Source organism: Mandrillus leucophaeus, unplaced genomic scaffold (genome assembly GCF_000951045.1).
Source record: "Mandrillus leucophaeus isolate KB7577 unplaced genomic scaffold, Mleu.le_1.0 Scaffold231, whole genome shotgun sequence".
Lineage (NCBI taxonomy): Eukaryota > Metazoa > Chordata > Mammalia > Primates > Cercopithecidae > Mandrillus > Mandrillus leucophaeus.
In genome coordinates, this window is record NW_012102377.1 from 1939472 (window position 1) to 1959136 (window position 19665).

General features: G+C 38.0%; 1 protein-coding gene across 7 annotated transcripts in view; it reads right to left on the reverse strand.

Moving 5' to 3' along the window:
• Positions 1–18418, reverse strand: part of IGF2BP2 (insulin-like growth factor 2 mRNA binding protein 2) — a 203069-nt gene extending 184651 nt beyond the window's left edge. For 4 of the 7 annotated variants that reach the window (XM_011981883.1, XM_011981884.1, XM_011981881.1 and 1 more), the window contains exon 1: positions 16123–16242. In XM_011981883.1, coding sequence (XP_011837273.1) covers positions 16123–16185 — 63 coding nt within the window. In that variant the 5' untranslated portion in view covers positions 16186–16242. Of the gene's footprint in view, positions 1–16122; positions 16243–18304 lie in introns of those variants that run through there. The other 3 variants (XM_011981882.1, XM_011981885.1, XM_011981880.1) reach the window with 2 other exon arrangements.
• Positions 18419–19665: the final 1247 nt, after the last annotated feature.

Here is a 19665-nt window from a genome sequence, read left to right on the forward strand (position 1 = left end):
AAAAAAAAAAAAAAACCACACACATTTCAGAAGTATTGATATATAACTGATATGCTGAATATAAGTTATTTTTTCTATTCAATGAGAAGGTCCAGTAGGATTGTTTTTTAGCAATATTTTGTTAGTTTCCTCAGGTTACAATATTTAATTGAAAACGATATAAATTTTTTTTAATCTGCCCATTCAGACATTCTACTAATTATCACTGCTCTTCCCCTTACTGCAACTAGCTTGAATCATTGAGGCCTCAACGTATTTAACTCCAATCATAACCTCAGGCCACGAACTGAACAACATCCACCAAAGTGATGGAAAATGCTCAACCATTTTCATTGCATTTTACGCAGATCCTAGGCTCTTAGGCACACACGGTGAATGTCTAAGGTTCAAGTATCAATTGTACTAGCCCAGAAGTATTTCTGAAAATCCAGGAAACACAGGTTTCCAAAGGCTGACAACCATACAACTAGAGTTAGCACATATCCAGGGACCCTCAGAGGAGTGTGGTGCTAACTTGAGCTGTGGAAAGCCTCTGTGATGAGCTTTTGTAGGTAGAGAGACCTATGAGGCTTTCTCAGGAGGGCTGGGAAACAGACTGCCTGGTTACCAAGAAAGAAATGTTCTCTTTCTATCCCAAATGGTGCTGTTCTTGACTTCAAAAACAAATCAAATGAAGGGCAAATTAAGGAGGAATAATCAAGACTGTGTGAGACCTGAATCGGTCACAGGAGGTGGTTTGGCCCACCATAAGGCTTCTGATTTTCCCTGCTCCCTTTCTCCCAGGTTGAGATTATACCAACAAAAAAAGTCACTGAGGAAAAATGAGAAAAAAATACATTTCTTTGGGTGCACATCCACAGGCAGCCAAAATATTTTAAAAACCAACAAGGACATAGAGTTATAGATCACACTTGATCCTGTATGCTCATGGAATTCCCTGTTCATGCTCACTTTTAACCTTTTAACTCGGGAATGTAAAGTATATTTTGTTATGTTATGTTATGTTATGTTATTTTGAGATGGAGCTTCACTCTTGTCACCCAGGCTGGAGTGCAGTGGCGTGATCTCGGCTCACTGCAACGTCCGCCTCCTGGTTCAACTGATTCTCCTGCCTCAGCCTCCCGAGTAGCTGGGATTACAGGTGCCCATCACCACCTCCAGCTAATTTTTGTATTTTTTGTAGAGACAGGGTCTCACAATGTTGGCCAGGCTGGTCTCGAACACCTGATCTCAGGTGATCCACCTGCCTCAGCCTCCCAAAGTGCTGGGATTACAGGCATGAGCCACTGCACCCGGCCAAATGTGAAGTAAATCTTAAACTCAGTCTGCCCACTGAAGACAGTCATGGAGTTCTCTCTAAACTCCCTAAAGCAGAAAAAAAAGAAAGTTTCACTATTATCATTTGACTGTTTTGTGAAAAAATATTTCAAGATTTTAAACTACAGTAGAGGTCAGGAAGTCACTTAAGAGCACACAAAAGAGAGGTGGGAAAAGGATAACTTAGCATCTCTGCTGGTTGACTAATACATATAGACGATATAGAAAATTATATTTACCCCTAGTGTTTTTTTAAATCATAAAAAAGCATCTATCTGTCTTAAAGAGCAAGCACTCCTAGGGGACTCTAATATTTTCTAAGCCTCAGTCTATACACATTCGAAAGGAAACAACCAAAATAACTTTTCACTTCACATAACTATCATGTTATCAGAACCTTTCAAAGAAAAGGTTACATGGGTTATGGGAATATGTAATGCAAATAAAGCAAGCACTGAGATTTTTAAAAATTTAAGAACTTGACTATTAATATACTATACTTGACTGAAGTCAAAGCAATGTAGGACATTCTATAGGCAAAATTCAGAGGTTTGCTTAAGTTTGGCAAAATGCTCACACAAAATGAATCATTTAACATCAACATGGATATCCTTGACATCAAAAACAACACAAAACACTATCAAATTTCTTTAAGAAAAGGGTTTCAAGTACCATTATAAATATTTGCAATATTTTTCTAATGTATAATAAAGGTAAGCACAAAAGATCTGAGGGCCCGATGCGTTGTAGTTTTCGCAGGGGAGAGAACTGGACGTGTTTGATATCAACATGAACATTCATTTTGCCTAAGATTTACTCATATTTGGTATAGTAAATGGCATATTTCTTAGAAAACCAACGATTTTAAAGAAGGGTAAATTTATTTTCCTCTTGTAGACCATGGCTAACCACAGAACGGCACAATTCTGGAGCAATCGGACCTCACCCAGATATAAAAATAGCAAAAAGGACTTTTGCTGCTGGCAGAAAAGTAACAAACATCTTTATTGATACTAGAAGGGCAGTGTTTTAAAATTTTCAATTAGGCACTGAAAAAAAATCAGCTTTTATCAGACAATACAGAAAGGGAACAATTAAATTGTATTTTACAAAAGGTGAAGTAATCGAATCATTCTTCAGGGGAAAGAAACGTGAAGAAAAAGAATAAAAACCTGAGGTTGAATGCCAAAAATGTGACCCCACCTAAAGCACTGAGAACAATTTAGGCCTTAGTTCTCTAATTTATGAAATGGGGATAACACTATCTTCCTTCCTCATTCTACAAACTGTTGTGAAAATTCAGTAAGGATCATAAAAGGATTCAGCAATGAGTAATTATTATAACTGTTATAAGAAATTCCAGTTTTACTCCAAAAGAGGTTAATTATAAATGTAAGGGGATTATTATTTTTCAGTATATGCCCCAAATTAAGTGTCGTTTCAATTTGTTGACTTTTCCTAATTAACTTTATTAAAAACCAAGATGGCTCCCAAAGATTGTCATCTCCTGGTATTCAACTTATTGAGTAATCCTTTCCCATAGAATATGGGCTGTACTTCATGTCTCAAGTTTAATGAATAAAGTGAGGCAGACTCAGTGACTGCAACATAAAAGACAATGTGATGTCACTCTCCTTGGCTTTCTTGTTTTATTCACTCTGGGGGAAGACTGCTGTCATGTGGTGAGGAACTAAGGCCTCCAGCCAACAACCACATGAGTAAGCTTAGTAGTCAACCTTCCAGCCCCTGCTGAGCCATCGGATGACTGCAGCCCCAGCTGGCAACTTGACTGCCATCTCCTGAAAAATCATGAGTCAGAATAATCCAGCTAAAATGCTGACATTGTCCTGATCCTCAAAAAACATGTGAGATAATAAATGTTTGTTGTTTTAATTAGCTGGGTGTAGTGGTGCATGCCTACAGTCCCAGCTATTCAGGAGGCTGAGGTGGGAGAATAGCTTGAGCCTGGGAGTTCAACTCCAGCCTGGATAAGATACCAAGACCTCATTTCTTGGTAAAAAAAAAAAAAAAAAAAAAAAGAAAGAAAAGAAAAAAGGAAAGAAAAGAAAAGAAAGAAAAATGTTTTAAATTGCTAATAGAGGCTGGGCACGATGGCTCACACCTATAATCCCAGCACTCTGGGAGGCCGAGGTGGGTGGATCACCTGAGGTCAGGAGTTCGAGACCAGCCTGCCAACATGGTGAAACACTATCTCCACTAAAAATACAAAAAAAAAAATTAGCCGAGTGTGGTGGCGGGCACCTGTAATCCCAGCTACCAGGGAGGCTGACACAGGAGAATTGCCTGAACCTAGGAGGTAGAGGTTTCAGTGAGCTAAGATCACACCATTGCACTCCAGCCTGGGCAACAAGAGCTAAACTCCATCTCAAAAACAATAAACAATAATAATAATTTTAAAAATTAAATTGTTGATAGATTACTAACAGAGAGCTCTTTTTAATTTTTATTTTTTTCTTCTGAGACAGGGTCTCTATTACCTAGGCTGGAGTGAGCTGGTGCAATCTCAGCTCACTGCAATCTCTGCCTCGCAGGCTGAAGCGATCTTATGCCTCAGCCTCCTAAGTAGCTGGGACCACAGGTGTGTGCCACCACACCTATTTTTTTTTAATCATTTTAGTAGAGATGGGTTTTCGCCATGTTGGCCAGGTTGGTCTCAAATTCCTGGCCTCAAGCAATCCACCCGCCTCAGCCTCCCAAAGTGCTGGGATTACAAGCATGAGCCACCACGCCCAGCCTAATACAGAGCATTTGACAGCATTCTGCTTTGCAATTAAAATTTAGTCAGTCACTTTGTTGGTTACGTATGAATTACTTTGTCCATCGGTAGGTATCATTGTTAGACTTGTCTGGCTGTTTCACAGTAACTTTAGATGCTATCTGCTTAATTTATTATAAACAAACATATCTTAAGTCTGATTTTTGTGTCCAACTATTATATTGCAATAAGCGAATGTCTAGTTGGGTTTTTTGTTTTGGTTTTGTTTTTACTTCAAATAGATTTTTCTTCTGTGCTTCCCAGTAAATTTTTAATGGAATTTGACTTTCAGGGAGAAATACCTATGAGGAAAATTATATTTTCATGTAATCATACTGAATCTTATAATTCTAAAAACCAACCTATTCTTACCTTATTTGATAAAAAAAAGAAAGAAAAGAAAGACTGATTTGTGAAACCTATTCTGGTTCCACCAACTCTAAAATTTTGCTTTTTCCAATGCTTATTTTGCAGCCCTGTGCAACTGTTCTTTGCAGCCAGCCTTATGAAGGTTTAAAGAACCTTCATACCTAAAATGCCCACGAACAGATGTTATTCCACTAAAGCCAAAGACTCACTCGGAAGTTTTAAAAGGCTGGGTACAGAGGCTCACGCCTGTAGTCCCAGCTACTCAGGAGTCTGAGGTGGGAGGATCACCTGAGCCCTGGAGGACGAGGCTGCAGTGAACCATCATCGCACCACTGCACCCTAGTCTGGGTGACAGAGTGAGACCCTGTCAGAAAGAAAGGAAAGAAAGAAAACAAAATTTTAATAAAGTAAAAAGTTTTAAAAACCCATTCACAAAAAAGCAAAATCTTTCAACCACAATTTTTCCCCTTCATTCTGAAAATAAAGAAGAAAAATAAGAGGAAAAGGGAAGAAGAAATAAAAGTAAATTTTTAATGATATTACAGCTTCAATCTTAATTTATTCAAAAATATTTCATGAACAGCCATTTCCACTACTCAAGGCACTCAAGGTGCACCTGTGCAAAGAAAAAATAAGACCCAGCCCTCGTGGAACTTCAAATTTTTTAAATTCAAAAGAGCAGCCCAGAAAATAGAGTTGGCTATTTTTGCAGAAGCGTTAAGATCCATCACAAACGAGGGAAGTCAAATATTAATAAAGTCCTGAATTACCAGGCTCCTGTGTGCCATTCTTCTATGCGCTACCATCTATGATTTGCTAACCTAAGTTTTCTAAGACATGTGCTTTACCTGACCACCATAAAGTGATTACTAATGAGTTATTTCATTCTGCATGTAAGTTACACATTTTTTTAAATGCTAATGCCAACTATCAGAGTAGTCTGGGGCTTTTAATTTTGTTTTTTAAAAAGGTCCCTTAGGTAACTGGAAGTTTCCTTTCCTTTAGCCTTAATGATTATTTTCCACATCCAGGGAACAGAAGCAGAGTCCATATGGCCTTCAATTTCCTTAACTTAAATACAGAAAAGTGCAGTAGTAACCAAAACACTTTTCAAATTATTTAAAAGCACGATTTTTCACCACTGAATTTTCCTATGGCACACTGTGTGCTTTTAAAAATCATTTGCCTTGTATCAGACATTTAACAGGCAGAATGGCCGGGTGTGGTGGCTCATGCCTGTAATCCCAGCACTTTGGGGGGCCCAGGCGGGCGGATCACCTGAGGTTAGGAGTTCAAGATCAGCCTGGCCAACATGGTAAAACCCCATCTCTCTACTAAAAATACAACAATTAGCCAAGTGTGGTGGCGGGCACTTGTAATCCCAGCTACTCAGGAGGCTGAGGCAGGAGAGTTGCTTGAACCCAGGAGGCAGAGACTGCAGTGAGCCAAGATGGCGCCACTGTACTCCAGCCTAGGCAACACAGAACGAGACTGTCTCAAAAAAAAAAAACAAAAAAAACAAAAAAAAACAGAACTACTCAAGTTTTTACTTTACAACATGTTTTCTGGACATATGAGAATCAAATTTTCTTAGAAAGTGGTTTAAAACATTATCTATAGTTGGCTTCATGTTTAATTGGAGAGGGTGTAATTTAGATTGATGTGGAAACCTGTTCCTCCAATTATATGAAAATAGAGGCTTTTTTTTTTTCATGAACATGTATTATGAAATACTATATAAACTTATAGGACAGTCACATATTCAGCATATGTATACATATTCTATAATTACAAAAGAATTTTAAATGGTTTAATATAACAAACACAATAAGATCATCACATAAAGATAAAAATGTAGGGTACTTTATAATGGAGAAAATAAAATAATTATTATTTTACTAATAAGTAAAATCGTAATTGATGAAAAACGGCTACTGCAACTAAGACCTAATTTGATTTTGAGTTTCCAAACAGCTATCATCATTAGATAAGATCCATACGAGTTCATCCTGTCTATCAAGAAAAGGACTTTTCCCTCTCACTCATAGACAAGCCTATGTGTAAGGGATACTAAACATAAACGACAGTATCTTCAACAATGTTTTACAGAAGATACAGATTTTCATGTGGCAGAGACTGTGAACTGGATTCAACCCACAGCTGTCTTTTTTTGACCTTCAGTGTCTATAAAAATTTTTGAATTGTTTATTTAATATTTAAAATATTTAAAACTTCAGATATTTAACATAAGAACTCTAACTTCCACCTTCTCTTGAAAAATCAGATTTGAGAACACTGGCCCTACATTTCCAAATGGCAGCAGTTGGCTGGAGCTGACTAATAGCTGCCCCTCCTGCATATCCAGACCACCCTCGCCACCACATACATCATCCACCCCTGTAAACATATGGTGATCTCTTACAAAAATCCTACTACAAAAGTTATGTGCACAATAAGAAACCATGGGTCTCTGAAGGCCAGTCTGTGGGAGGCTAGAGTGATGGGGCACATGGCAGGGAACAGTGCTCAGAGTGGGGTGTCTCTCTCTCTCTCTCTCTCTCTCTCACCCCCTCCCTGCCTGGGCATCAGAACCTCTCAGGGGATCTTTAACAACACGTAGCTAAATTCCAAGGACTTTCAGGACTTTCCAAGAGTCCTTGGCCAATCATTGAGAGAACAGTATTTTTACTGTTTTAAAGTAATATCCTGTTTTTGAACAAAAATCATGTATGCAGGACTGATACTGAGGGGGAGTGTATTAGAGTACCATGGCTTGTGACCTAGCTCATTTGTTGGGCATTCGTTCTAACTAACTGAAAAGTTTGAAGATCACTCCTGTGTTCATGGAGCCCCACCTTATACAACAGATAAGAGGAAGGCTGCTCTGCCTCAAGAAGGATTAGGAAGCCAACCCTGTTTCCACGTCCTGAAGCAAAAACTTGTTCTCGATGAATGAATGGGTCCCGTGTCAACATGCCCATCACTCTTCAAAGGCAGTTGACTCTAATGGCTCTGCCAAGAGCCAGAGCGCAATCACTGGCCAAGGAGCTCCCTGGAAAGTTCCTGAAGGGCATGCATTCTATGTTGTTGACTATAGAAAAATCCATAGATTTAGTAGTCTGGCATGCAGTTGGCAAAGCAGACATCTGTTACCAAAATGAAAGTGACAGGAAATAGAGGGCCAGTCCATGGAAAGCAGATGTAGGAGTAACAAGGGCAGGGTCTAAACTTTCCTCAAGAAAAGGCTTTGTGTCTGCTGAAGGGCCAAATCAGGGAATGGACTCAAGACTCAGAATTACACACTGTAGGGTGGGTGCTTACAAACTGTGTTTTAAAGCAGCAAACCCCTTTTCTAAACCAAATCTTAGACTCAACTCCAATTCTGTATATAAAACAGCAACAAATGCAGCTGTCTTCGTACTGCACGGTGGATAAGAAGCCAGGATTCCCATGTACGTACACCCATTCGTCCTTCCCATAAATTGGCATCTCCTTGGAATCCTAAGGCTGTATGGAACAGTGTTTAATAAAAACTGCCATAGAGAACAAAAGATACAATGTTGGCCTAGAAATGTGTGAGGTAGGTATTAACATCTTGACCATAATTGACACACGTGAACTAAAGCCACTGATCAATTTCAATATCTAAATCATTGTTTTGAAACCACTATTGAAATAGACACAACATACCATTAATATACAAATCAATGAACAAACAGCTAACTCTTCCCTGGCAAAACTCTAGTGATGTAGAAATAATTATATTAGAACCAACCACCTGTTCCTGGGCCCTTTCTAACTCTCAAAATGCGTTTTCGACTTACCTACTTTACAAATCTAAATCTCTGTCTTCTTTAATTCAAATAATTGAGTAATCTGTACCTTTGTCATCTCAAATATTTTGAGAAGAAAAATATATAAATATTTTTTAAAATAATAAACAGCCAAAAATTTCAAATATTAAGCAACTAGTATTTTGTTCTCTATTCCTAAAAAGGGAGAATCAATTCCACATTTTTCAATATCTGAGCTTAAAATTTGGTTTCTCAGATCCTTGATTTCATCATCTTCAGTGGTGGCACAACTCAGGGAGTTTTACAAGGCTTAGTTTACAAATTCAGTGTCCATGACTTGAAGACATCACTATCAGTTCGAAAAGAAAGGGGTAAACAGTAGTACAGCTGGATCCAGGAGAGAGGCTAGATTATTTATGCATCCACAACATTATTTTCTATCCATCAATGGTTTAAAAACAAAAAATAAAGAAGATGTTTTCCCTTTCCAAAGAATAAATACAACTGCACTTCAGGGGAAAAAAGTAACCCACATTTTCAACCACTTATAAAAGCCTACAATGTTAGACCCCCACGACCATCGAAGCTCATGTGTCTGCTGCACATTCCAAGTAAGCGTATGCCACAGAACCCATACATTCCAACACATTGAGCAAGCACACACATGCCTCCCCGGCTGCCCCAACCCTCGGCCAACCAGGGGGCAATGGAGCTGCAGGCAGGCCTACACGCCAGGCACCGCACTGCCAGCCCTTTCCAGCCATCCCTAAGGAAATGCAAAGGAGAAGGAGAATGAGAGAGGAAGTGGCTGGTGTGAGGCCTTAGAGAAAGAAATGCAAAACCTTTTTTGGGGCAGGCCAACCACATACTCAGAGTTTTTAAGTGTCAAAGAAAAGAATACGTTGTGTGAGACTCCCAGTCCTGCTGTCACCGTTGGAATCACTATCTTCCACACACTATCAGTGAGGACCAGTCTTTGCCACGTGCTCTGGAAGTATAGAAAGAAAATGCAGAAGCTGTACACATGGTTTAGTCACCTATGCTTCTATGGTCTCCTCCTTTCTCCTCTCCTCCCTCCCTTTCCCTCCTCCCTTCCTTCTTTCTTAATAATTGAAGAGGCGCAACTGCACTTTTTCAGGGTTAAACTGCTTTTATCATCTACATCTGACTCTCTCAAATAAAGAAGCACAAAACATTTTACTTCAAAATCTTATTCATACAATGATAAAGAAAAACATCCACTGAAATTTCAAAGTATGCATTGTTAAAATCACAAAGATCAGGAGGGACCAAAGTGAAAGGTCTCCATGTAATCCAAAAATACTATATAGCCTATCCTCACATGAGCTTTTTCAAAAACACCCTCTATTTCATGAATTGGTATGAGGTTAACCTGTCCAAAGAATCACCACTCGATTTTTTGTTTCATTTTTCAAAGAGAAAGAGAAGATATAGTATACAAATGTCTTTCCTGGTAATCTTTTAAGCTTTATTAGAGGTTCTTGACTGAGGAAAGTAATTCTTTTATCTCATAAATTACATAAAATTACGTTCTTGTCAAAAAGCATGGCGTCTATCTAGAAGAAAACCTCTTATATATCTCATTTCATTGGTAGTATAACTATCTGAAGTCCTGTGTTACTAAACAAAATAATAACAAAATGCATGAGATAAAAAAGTAACAGATGCATAAGATACTTAAGTATTGTATCAAAAAGTGCTTTCACTGGCTTTTTCATGTGTCAAAGAGGTTTAAAATGTTCTAAAGTTAATAAGGTGAACCATTTTCTAAAAAGTAATTTACAAAAATTCCATATTTTCCTTCTCTAAGACATAGACATTTTAAAAAATACATATAAAAATGAAAGCATGCCAACCTTTGTGCAACATCTGTATCCTAAACAAAAAACCTCAAGTTTTTCTCAGGATTTGAAAAAATATGCATATCTGGGTTTAAAGCATGGAACAGACCCTCCTCCCACACTGCATACATGTATGTTTTTTGCACTTAACTGTCAACCGCAATGATTTTTTTTACAAAAACCTCTTTCTCTTTATATAATTATAAATGTTTCTACTACAGGATGACTTCAAATTAAGACTAACACTTTTAATTCTTTTCAATTACATTAAATTAAAAATATACAGAATGTCAACTCCTAATCTTTCTCAGCATAGGTTTTATATATGGAAATGTTGTCTCTTATTCCAAGGTAGGAATAATATAAAAAGTTACTCTATAGCCTGTGTACATATTATCACAACTTTCCACTTCATTGCTAAGGTTCTGTTGCAGTATTCAAATGAGATGGACAGCAAGGGTAAGGTAGTCACTGCCTTCTAAAGTTTTGGTCAGGAGAAAGGAGTTATTTTAGAGTTTGAAGCTTTGGAGCCCTTTGTGTAAGAAGGATAAAGATGGATCTCTTCAGGCTGTGGGGAGGATAAAACAGGAAGCCTAGTCCAGTGCCTAGCACATAGCAGCCACCCAGTATTAGTTACCTCTCTTCCTCTCCCCCATCTCCTGAGTTAGAATTCCATAGAAAATGCCATACCCCACTCTGGACTGCATTAACTTGAAGAAATGCATGGGGAGTTGGAAATAACCTTCTTTCACCTATTTTTTTTCCTTGATAATTCCTCCCTCCCTCCCACTACCACCATAAACAGTCCACAAAAGTTAAAGGAAACGAAGATAAATGCAGGAAAAGTTTACAGTTGAGGGGAAATGAACTGTACTTCACATGCTTTGTTATTTAGCATACGTTTTTGAGCGATTGTAAAATTAATAAAGAACTCTGAGAACTTTATGGATACTATCCCTATTAACACTCACCCCATACTCAAAGGAGAGGCCCAAGGCCTTATTCAGTACAGAAAGTGACATAGAGAGAGATACCACCTCTGGGAAAGACCTGGCAGTTCCTACCAGGGAAACACATAAACCACAACACAGGCCTGACCTCTGCAACAGGCTGTCTGAACCCCGTGAAGAATCTACCCAGGAGATTCCTTGAGCTAGACTTTCATTTACCACATGGCACATAGTCTTGACCCGGGTGACGGTTCGCTGTCTAATCTGTGTGGCTCAGATGTTGAAAGAAATGTTTGTCTTATGTCAGGAATGCAACTGCTGAAAAAAGCAAAGTAACAACAACAACAACCCTACAACCTGCTTAGGTATACTCCCCACTTCTGTCCTTGGGCAACACAGAGATGGGAAGAGGTGCAATGCTACTTTTAAAATTACCTCTGTTTCTAATTATTTTTTTCTAAAAATTATAGCAAAGTACAGATCACTGAGACTGATGTAGGATTATTGCAAAGGTTCAATTCACAAATGTATTTTCATATATTTCTACCACTCTTGAATAGCACTCTTTGAACTTTGTAACACATTCAGCTGACTTTTTTAATTTAAAACGTTAAACGGAGAGGAAGTACAGTGGAGTGAGACTCAGGGACCTCAGAAGACCTGGGTTCTAGCCCTACTACTTAATTAACAGTCATGTGGCCTTAAGCAAATTATTAAGCTTCTCTGAGACTGAGTTTCCTCATCCAAAAAAAAAAAAAAGAGATAATAACAATTGTGCTGTTTTTCAGAAAATTATTATTTGGAATAAATGAAATTATGTGTCAAAGAGGCTGGAACAGCATCAGTACTGTATGAATATAAGATGCAGGCACAAAAAATACTCCTCCCTGAGATAATACTACTAGCATTGTTTAAATATCAATACATGAAATCATCAACCTTTCTGATCACATTTAAAACAAAAATTTAAAAATTCAAGCTTCCCACTAAGGCAAATCCTTACTTTGAGACACATTAATTGTATGACAATAAGAAAAACTGAAAATACAATTCTTTTTGCAATGTTCCCATACAAATTTTTCTGGTCATTAGATGCAACATTTATTATGATATGGGTAAATAAGAGAAAGCGCAAAACATGCATCAACTCTTAATTTTCATTTATCAGACTTATTAAAATATCTGCTTTATTTATGAAATGTCCTTGACACTAAACAGAATGGGAAAATCCTTACTGAGTGTTCACATTTTAAGAAATAAAGTGCAGAACACATAAATAATGAGGAATAAACAAAATGTATCTCAAAAATACAGACGTTATTTAGTGAAAAGCAGAGGCTTAGGGAGGAGACATAACTATCAAATGATGGAATAGGGCTAGCTTTTGGGCTTGAATGCCTCCTATTAATGCAAAAGCATCCATTTTCACTGTTGTACTTATTCTATCTCAATCATCAAACTCTAAACCAAATTAAAGAAATAATTATTGTATTCCTTCTTCTCTTTGGCAGCCAAGCAATGGAATCTGAAGTTTTCTACAGAAGAAAGTAATTTTTCTTCACTATTTTATGGAGAGACCAGACTAAAATCCATGATCAAAACAGGAAAAGTAAAACCTTAAAAATAATGCTCTGAGCACTCTGCAATTTTGCTGCCTAAAATAGAACCCATAGAGTCCATGCCACCAAATGAAAATTATAAGTTTGTAAGCATGAAGTCAAATTATAAAGTAAAAGATTTAAAATGTTTTAATGGTGATGATAAATGGGAGGAAAGACTTATCTTCGTTGGTAGGTGTTTGCTGTTTATTTGCTATTATTTGTTCAATGATACTGCTTTTGAATGAATACCCAAAATAATTTGAACTTGAATTTGAATATAAGAAGGATAAAACTTTACTAATAAATTCTGGGGGCATGTTTTGTTAAACAGAACACTCCCATCTTTCAATTTAAAAAGTTAATCATAGCTTTTGAGAGATAATGCTTTGACTGAAAGTTTTAGAGCATAAACTCTAAAAATTAGCTTAGCCAAGCCCACTACTTTATAACACTGAAAAGAATACTGAAGACACTTTTGTGATGCTTAAATATGATTTTTAAAAATATATTTTGAAATGTATTATTCAGTATCTTTAGGTCTCCAAAGAAACTATTTCAATATAACGCTTCTTCTAATGAAGTTTACTCACTGAGAGCACTTGTGTTATGCAAAATACCATATTGCTTTTCAAAGTATAGAATTTCTAAACAAAAGTGCATATTCAAATCTTGAATTTTCTGGCACTTAAAAAATGGCTTACAAAATCATCAAAGCCTTCACAAAATCATTTGTGACAGGGGACAGCCAAGTAAAAAGGAAGGAGGGCAGATGCTGCACTGATAGTCCTTTCAATAGCATGCTCACTGTAAAAGCTATTCCAGGTACCTATGACTTGGCTTTCACAACAAGGTTAACCACCTACAAGAGTTATCCATCACTCAAGGCAAATATCACTGCACTTGATTCCCTTTGCCACAGGTTTCAATCACCAAGCAACTTTCTTGAGCCTTCTCAGGACTGCATTCCAGAGCAACTGTTGTTCAATTAAAGATCTCCTGCTCCCTCTTGATACCATCTACCTGAAACTGTTCCCCACAAAAAACATATACACACACTTGCACATACACCACTGAAACAGAGAGAGGAAACATTTAGTTCAAATAATGTCCTCTAACAATTCTGATCAATTGCTCATCTACTTTTGAGGGTTTCATAAAGGACTTGGAAGAGTGATTCAGCTACAGACAGCAAATATTTAGAAAAGCTTGACAGTATCAAATGTATAAACAGTTCCTGTTGAAATCTGGTTTTCATAGCTTTTTTGACTTTTAATAAATGTGCCTAAGTCACTATCCTTTTATGCATAATTCAAAATCATTTACATTTCCCCAGCACAGTACTTGAAAATCTGGAGCAACCGCCACACATTAAAAAAACACAAAAACCATGTGTTTACTTAAAATAATAGTGAAATGACAATTTTGATATGCAATTTGTTCTAAATCTTCTTTTAAAAATATTTTTAAAGTTAAATGCTTTTCTCTTAAAGAAAACATATTGTATTTTAGATCATCAAGTATAAAAGGCTTTGTACAAATATTACTAATATCCTCTCATCTTCTCTCTACCAAAGGATAATCTCAGGTTAACACAATAAAAAACAAAATGCTTAGACCATCTCTTACTGGTCATCTTACACTTGGCCATAAGTATAAGGAAACACACAAAAAGCACTATTTGGCAGCTGTACTACATATCACAAATCACCCTTTGGAATTAATGTTTAGGTGTTCAGCCATTAAATAGTTTTATAAATTGTTATACTATGATTTAAAAATTTTTATGTATTTGGTGAATTGAAAAAAATCAAGCAAACCATAAAATCTATTTGATGTATAAATCTCATTGGTTTCTAACATTTAATTAAATGATGTAAAAGCATCAAATAACCAGTCTTTTAAAAATGTAAACTAGAATTTTTAACCAATGTCATCAAATTCATTTTGTCCTGTATTGCTTCTATTTTAACTCTAATACTTATCTCTTCGAGGTCACACCGATGTGCAACTCTCTATGGTATTACCTAGCACCATGTGAAAAAATTACTAACAATATTTTTTTTTCCTAGGAAACTAAAAGTTTAACTCCAAAGCCAAATCAAAAGTAATCTTACAGTTTAATATCATATATTCTGTGTTAATATATGTTATATCTACACATGGAATCTATGTAAGCAAATGCAGGTATTAATTTCTAAGTCAACAGATTCTTAAAATAGGAAGATACCACACAATTTTAACCTAATAAAAGTCACTTCTGTTTTTAGAAAACTAAAAATTGATGCAGCAAAAGACTTTGCTGCAGGGAGGGCCTGAGATTGGGTGGTTTTTTCTTCTTTTCGGTATTTAATTCAACGATACACAATGTAGTACATACAAGCAAAATACAATTGAGATACTGTTTTCTTTAACATTCCTATAGGAGACCAAATTCATTTGCATTGGAGTGAACACAATTACTGATTTTTAACTCATGAAAGACAAATTCATAGCTTTTTCCTACACTATCTCATAGTATTCACACCATCTCAGTGAAAGAATGTCTAGAACCACTTAGTTACTTCCTAGAGGTGGGCAGCAGTTGCATTTTTCAAAGTTTTGTTTCTCACAGAATCATTCAACTTTAGATACAAAAGCACATTCAAGTTAGCATGTTCAAAACAAGGCATGCAATATGTGTGTGTGTGTGTATGTGTATATATATATATACGCATATACACATAATTTTTAAGTTAACCTTCATCAACACCAAAAATGAAATTTCTGTCAAGGAAGTTTCCAAAACTTTTAACAGCATTTTAAAGCTTACCAGCATTTTCCTCTTTAATAAACATTTGACCATATGTACTACCAAGAAATACTGATAGAGAAAAAAGATTCAAACACTTTTATTCAACAGAGCCTGAAACCAACAAAGAGAAATAAATGCTTTATGTGTGGTTGACATTAGAATAATTTGCATTTAATAAGAATGAAACATATGTTGTAAAAAGAAAAGAGTTTTCTATTTCTAAGTGACCTGAGAAAATAATGGTATCTAGTCTATTATGCTATTATAAAATGATGCCAGAATATTTAACAAAAGATACAATTGGTAAGCAAATGGCATGCCAATAATTTCATAAGATAAAAACATCTCCTCCCAAACTATCATTAACTTTAAAAAATCTATGAGATATAGATATTAAAACTAATTCTTGAGAAATCAAAGAAATCACTACAATACAAAGAAAATGCACTCAATTGTTGAATGACTTTTAAGTAAGCAAGCAATGAGGATGAACTGTTTTCTTCCCATTTTCACTTCAACTAACACAAAAACCACATATAGAATTGACTTAACACTGCCAAATTTACTTCTAACTTGTTAATAATATTCATAGAAATGCAACACAAGAACACCAAAATAGTCTCCATATAACATAAAAGCTTTGGTTTCAAATGTCACAGTACCCTGGGTTTAGAAAGCCACCAACGTGGTAGTGTCCAGGACATGAGAACATACAGCTGCTTCATCCCTGAAGTCTGATCTCAGTACACAATACCGGTCATTAGCTATCTCTCCCTTAGCCTGCAGTACAAGTAGCTAATTTCTGCATTTAAACTAATAAAGGAAAGGAAAAAAGATTAAAACCATCCAATCAGAAATGATGCAACTCCTCTACAGCAGCAGCTTATGCATACATTTGGAATGTTAAACATTTTCAGTGTAGTGAATCATACACAGCGCATTTTAATCTACCTCCTGGGTATTTCACATCGCCCACATGTTCAAAGAAATCATCAACTAATAGGGCTGTATAAATCCTAGAATGCTCTTTACTTAATTTATACTAAAAACTGGGGACATGCCTTTAATTCTGAACTCTTAAACAGAATAAGATTACTTAAATGACACTGGCTAACAGCAAATAATCTTCATTTTGAAAGAAAAAAGATGAAAAGTAGTACATTTGTGAGAAATTTTAGGAGCTGTTAATAACTTTAGATAAACCAGTATTTCACGTATACTACAAAATCAAATGCACACTGCAACATGAAATGAGACACCAACAAAGATAAAATTCTAGTGATTTTTTTTTTTTTTTTTTTTTTTTTTTTTTTTTACTAATTATAACCCCCAAAAGTATTCACGACCACAAACAGAAAACAGAATTAGACATTTACAGAAACATAGTGTATCAAATATTTGGGGTAGTCATTTCACTGTTCAATATATTCATTCTGCAAATTTTCAAGTGTTATGAGATAGTAATTTATATTTGCAGTAAATAACATATCAGAAAGCTTCAACTTGGACTTCTCAAGCAAAAAATATTATTTTAAAGAAAAGTATACAAATTTAGAATACCTTATTGAAAACCAATTGGTTACATATTACATCTTTCCCAATAGAGGAAAGAACTAGCTTAATATTACACATGAAACCGCAAATCATAACTCACCTTTTTTAAATTAAAAAAAAAAAAAACAGGATTTAAGTAATTTTCTCATATTCCACAGAAGTCATTAGCAAATAGTTATTCTGTTGCTTACTTAAAATAAAACATATCTGGAAATGTGGCACACAATTTTTAAAAATCCCTTCAACAACACATCTAAGTATTTATAAAACGAGGGTAGTTTGTTTTAAAATCTACTCAACCCTGGCAAAAATCAGGTGGTTACGCTGTTGACTGATAAACTGTAAAGGTAGTAATCAAAAACTTCACTGAACAGCTCCAGTCCAGCTACCTAATGACTAATGGTGAAGAAATGTATGTGAATGGGATATAAACTAAGTTTCAACACACAGCAGAAGAAAAAAAATTTAGAATGAGTAATAAAGGGCCCAAATTTAAAGTCCACAATAAACTTTAAACAAAGATGTTTTCTCATTCTCTTCTCATGTTAGCAAATCACTGTGGAGAAATCCAACCTCCACAAAACTTGTTACTCCGTCATTAACAACAGTGCACTTAAATATAACTATAGATTTCACAAGGGTATTTATTTTAGCCGCAAACATTTCTTACAAGCAACAACAACAAAATGCTCAGAAGCTATACTCAGTAGTCTCAGTGACTGAAAAAGTCCGGCTTTTAACTGCCATCCAATCCAAACAACCCACTTCTTTAGAAAGCTATGCAAAATATTGACCCCTTACTGAATTATTTTACTATTCAACATTAAACTACCTAAAAGAGAAAAGTAATTAATCGCTAAGTTTAGTTAAGCAATTTAGCTGACATAGTAAATATTTACTCTTCGCATCTCACAGGAAGTCTTGACAAGCATTTGCTGCTATTCTGCTGGGGGTAGGGGCGGGAGATGGGGGTGGGAGGCAATTTTTGATAAACAAGTTACAGGGTCCCAGCGAACTGAACATAGCTAGTGTTCGCCACCCCGACCCCCAATTAGGCACCAGATATTTTCCAAGAACAGTAAACACCTTATATAATGAAAGTAAAAAAAAAAAAAAAAAAAGTAGCTTTCTAAACTATGCATCTCCACTAACGAAACAAACAAAAGCCCCTTTAAAAACTACCAAAAGCACGTTTTCTAAAGCTGTGTGTACGTTTTTTACTTATACGTAAGGCCAATCGCAAAAAAAAGAAAAAAGAAAAAAAAAAAAAACTAAGCAAAGTATATTTACCTTAGCTTTTTAGAGACTGAGTAATCAACTTCCATGATTTTCCCATGCAATTCCACTTTACCTTTAAAACAGAAATTAAAGCACTCAGAACCTTGCTTAGATCAAGCCCGCGGGGGTCTAGGAGGGGCACGCACGGAACTCCACGCTCGGGCTCCGCCTTCGGGCGCCCCCAAGGGGTCTCCTACCCGGATCGAGCTGGGCGAACTTGGTGCCCAGTGGAAAGAAAGGTGGGCGCCCCGTGTCTCGGGACAAGGCGGGAAGGGTGCGAGCCCGGGTCGGACCCCAGGTATAGCCGTGGGTGGCATTACCGGAAAAACAAATTTAATAAAGAGCGGCGCCAATTTGAAAGGATGAGCTCATTTGAAACTCAAGCTGCAGGGCTGGCGCGGCCCCGCTGCTCTCCCGGCCCCCACCTCTCTATTCCGCTAACCCGGGGCCCGAAGGCTCCACCGGGCTCCCCTCCCTGCCCTCTCCTCCCGGTGGCCCCGAGAAAACGAGCCGAAGCCCCCCGGAGTCCACCGCAGCGAGAGCCCTGTCCCTGCCCGCTCCAGGGTGTCACCTTGGCCTCGCCGCCGCCCCGCCCCCACTCCACACGCCGGTGGGGAAGGGGCTCCCGCCCGGCCGGGGTTCGGGGGGCGCCGGCCGGGGTCCGGGGGCCCGCGCGGCTGGGAGCGGAGCGTGTGCTGGGGAGAGTTGGGGAGTGCGCGCGCGCGAGTATGTATGTGTGTCGCTCTCCGTCTCCCGTCTGGGCTCCAGCGCGCTCGCGGGCCCCCCGGTCGCCTCTTTCCCGGTTCTCAACCCGGGCCCCCACCGAGTTGAGACAGGGCACCTCGTAAAAAGGTGCTTCTGGCCGAGCGGGAGGCGGGGGGACGGGCGGCGGAAAGCCCCCAGCCCCGAGTTCTTCTCAATAAAATCGGACAAAAAATTCAGAGAAAAATAGGAGCGCTTGAGAGAGCAAGCGAGAGGGGACTGAGGCTCGGGAGAGGACCGAGGGGATGTGCCGTCGTGCGAGGGCTGGGGCTGGGGGAGCCCCGAGACCTCGAAGGGGGTCATCAGGGTGGCGCCGAGGGGGTGCCGAAAGTGGGGGGCCGTGGGGCGAGGTGGGGAGGGGGCTCGAAAGGAGAGTGCGGCTCAGGAGACGCCAGAGGGCGAGAGGTCCTGGGCACGAGGCACGGGAAGAGAGAAGGTCCGGCCGGGGGAGGAGGAGACGCTGGATTTGGGGAAGGGGGTACCCTGACAAAGGGGGTGACAGGAAGGTCAGGGGAGAAGTGAGACGGGGGACGCTCAAAGGGTGGGGGGCGGGGGAGCTCAGAGACCAGCCTGGGGCGCCAGGGGAACGAGGGGGTGCCCCTAAGGAGCCG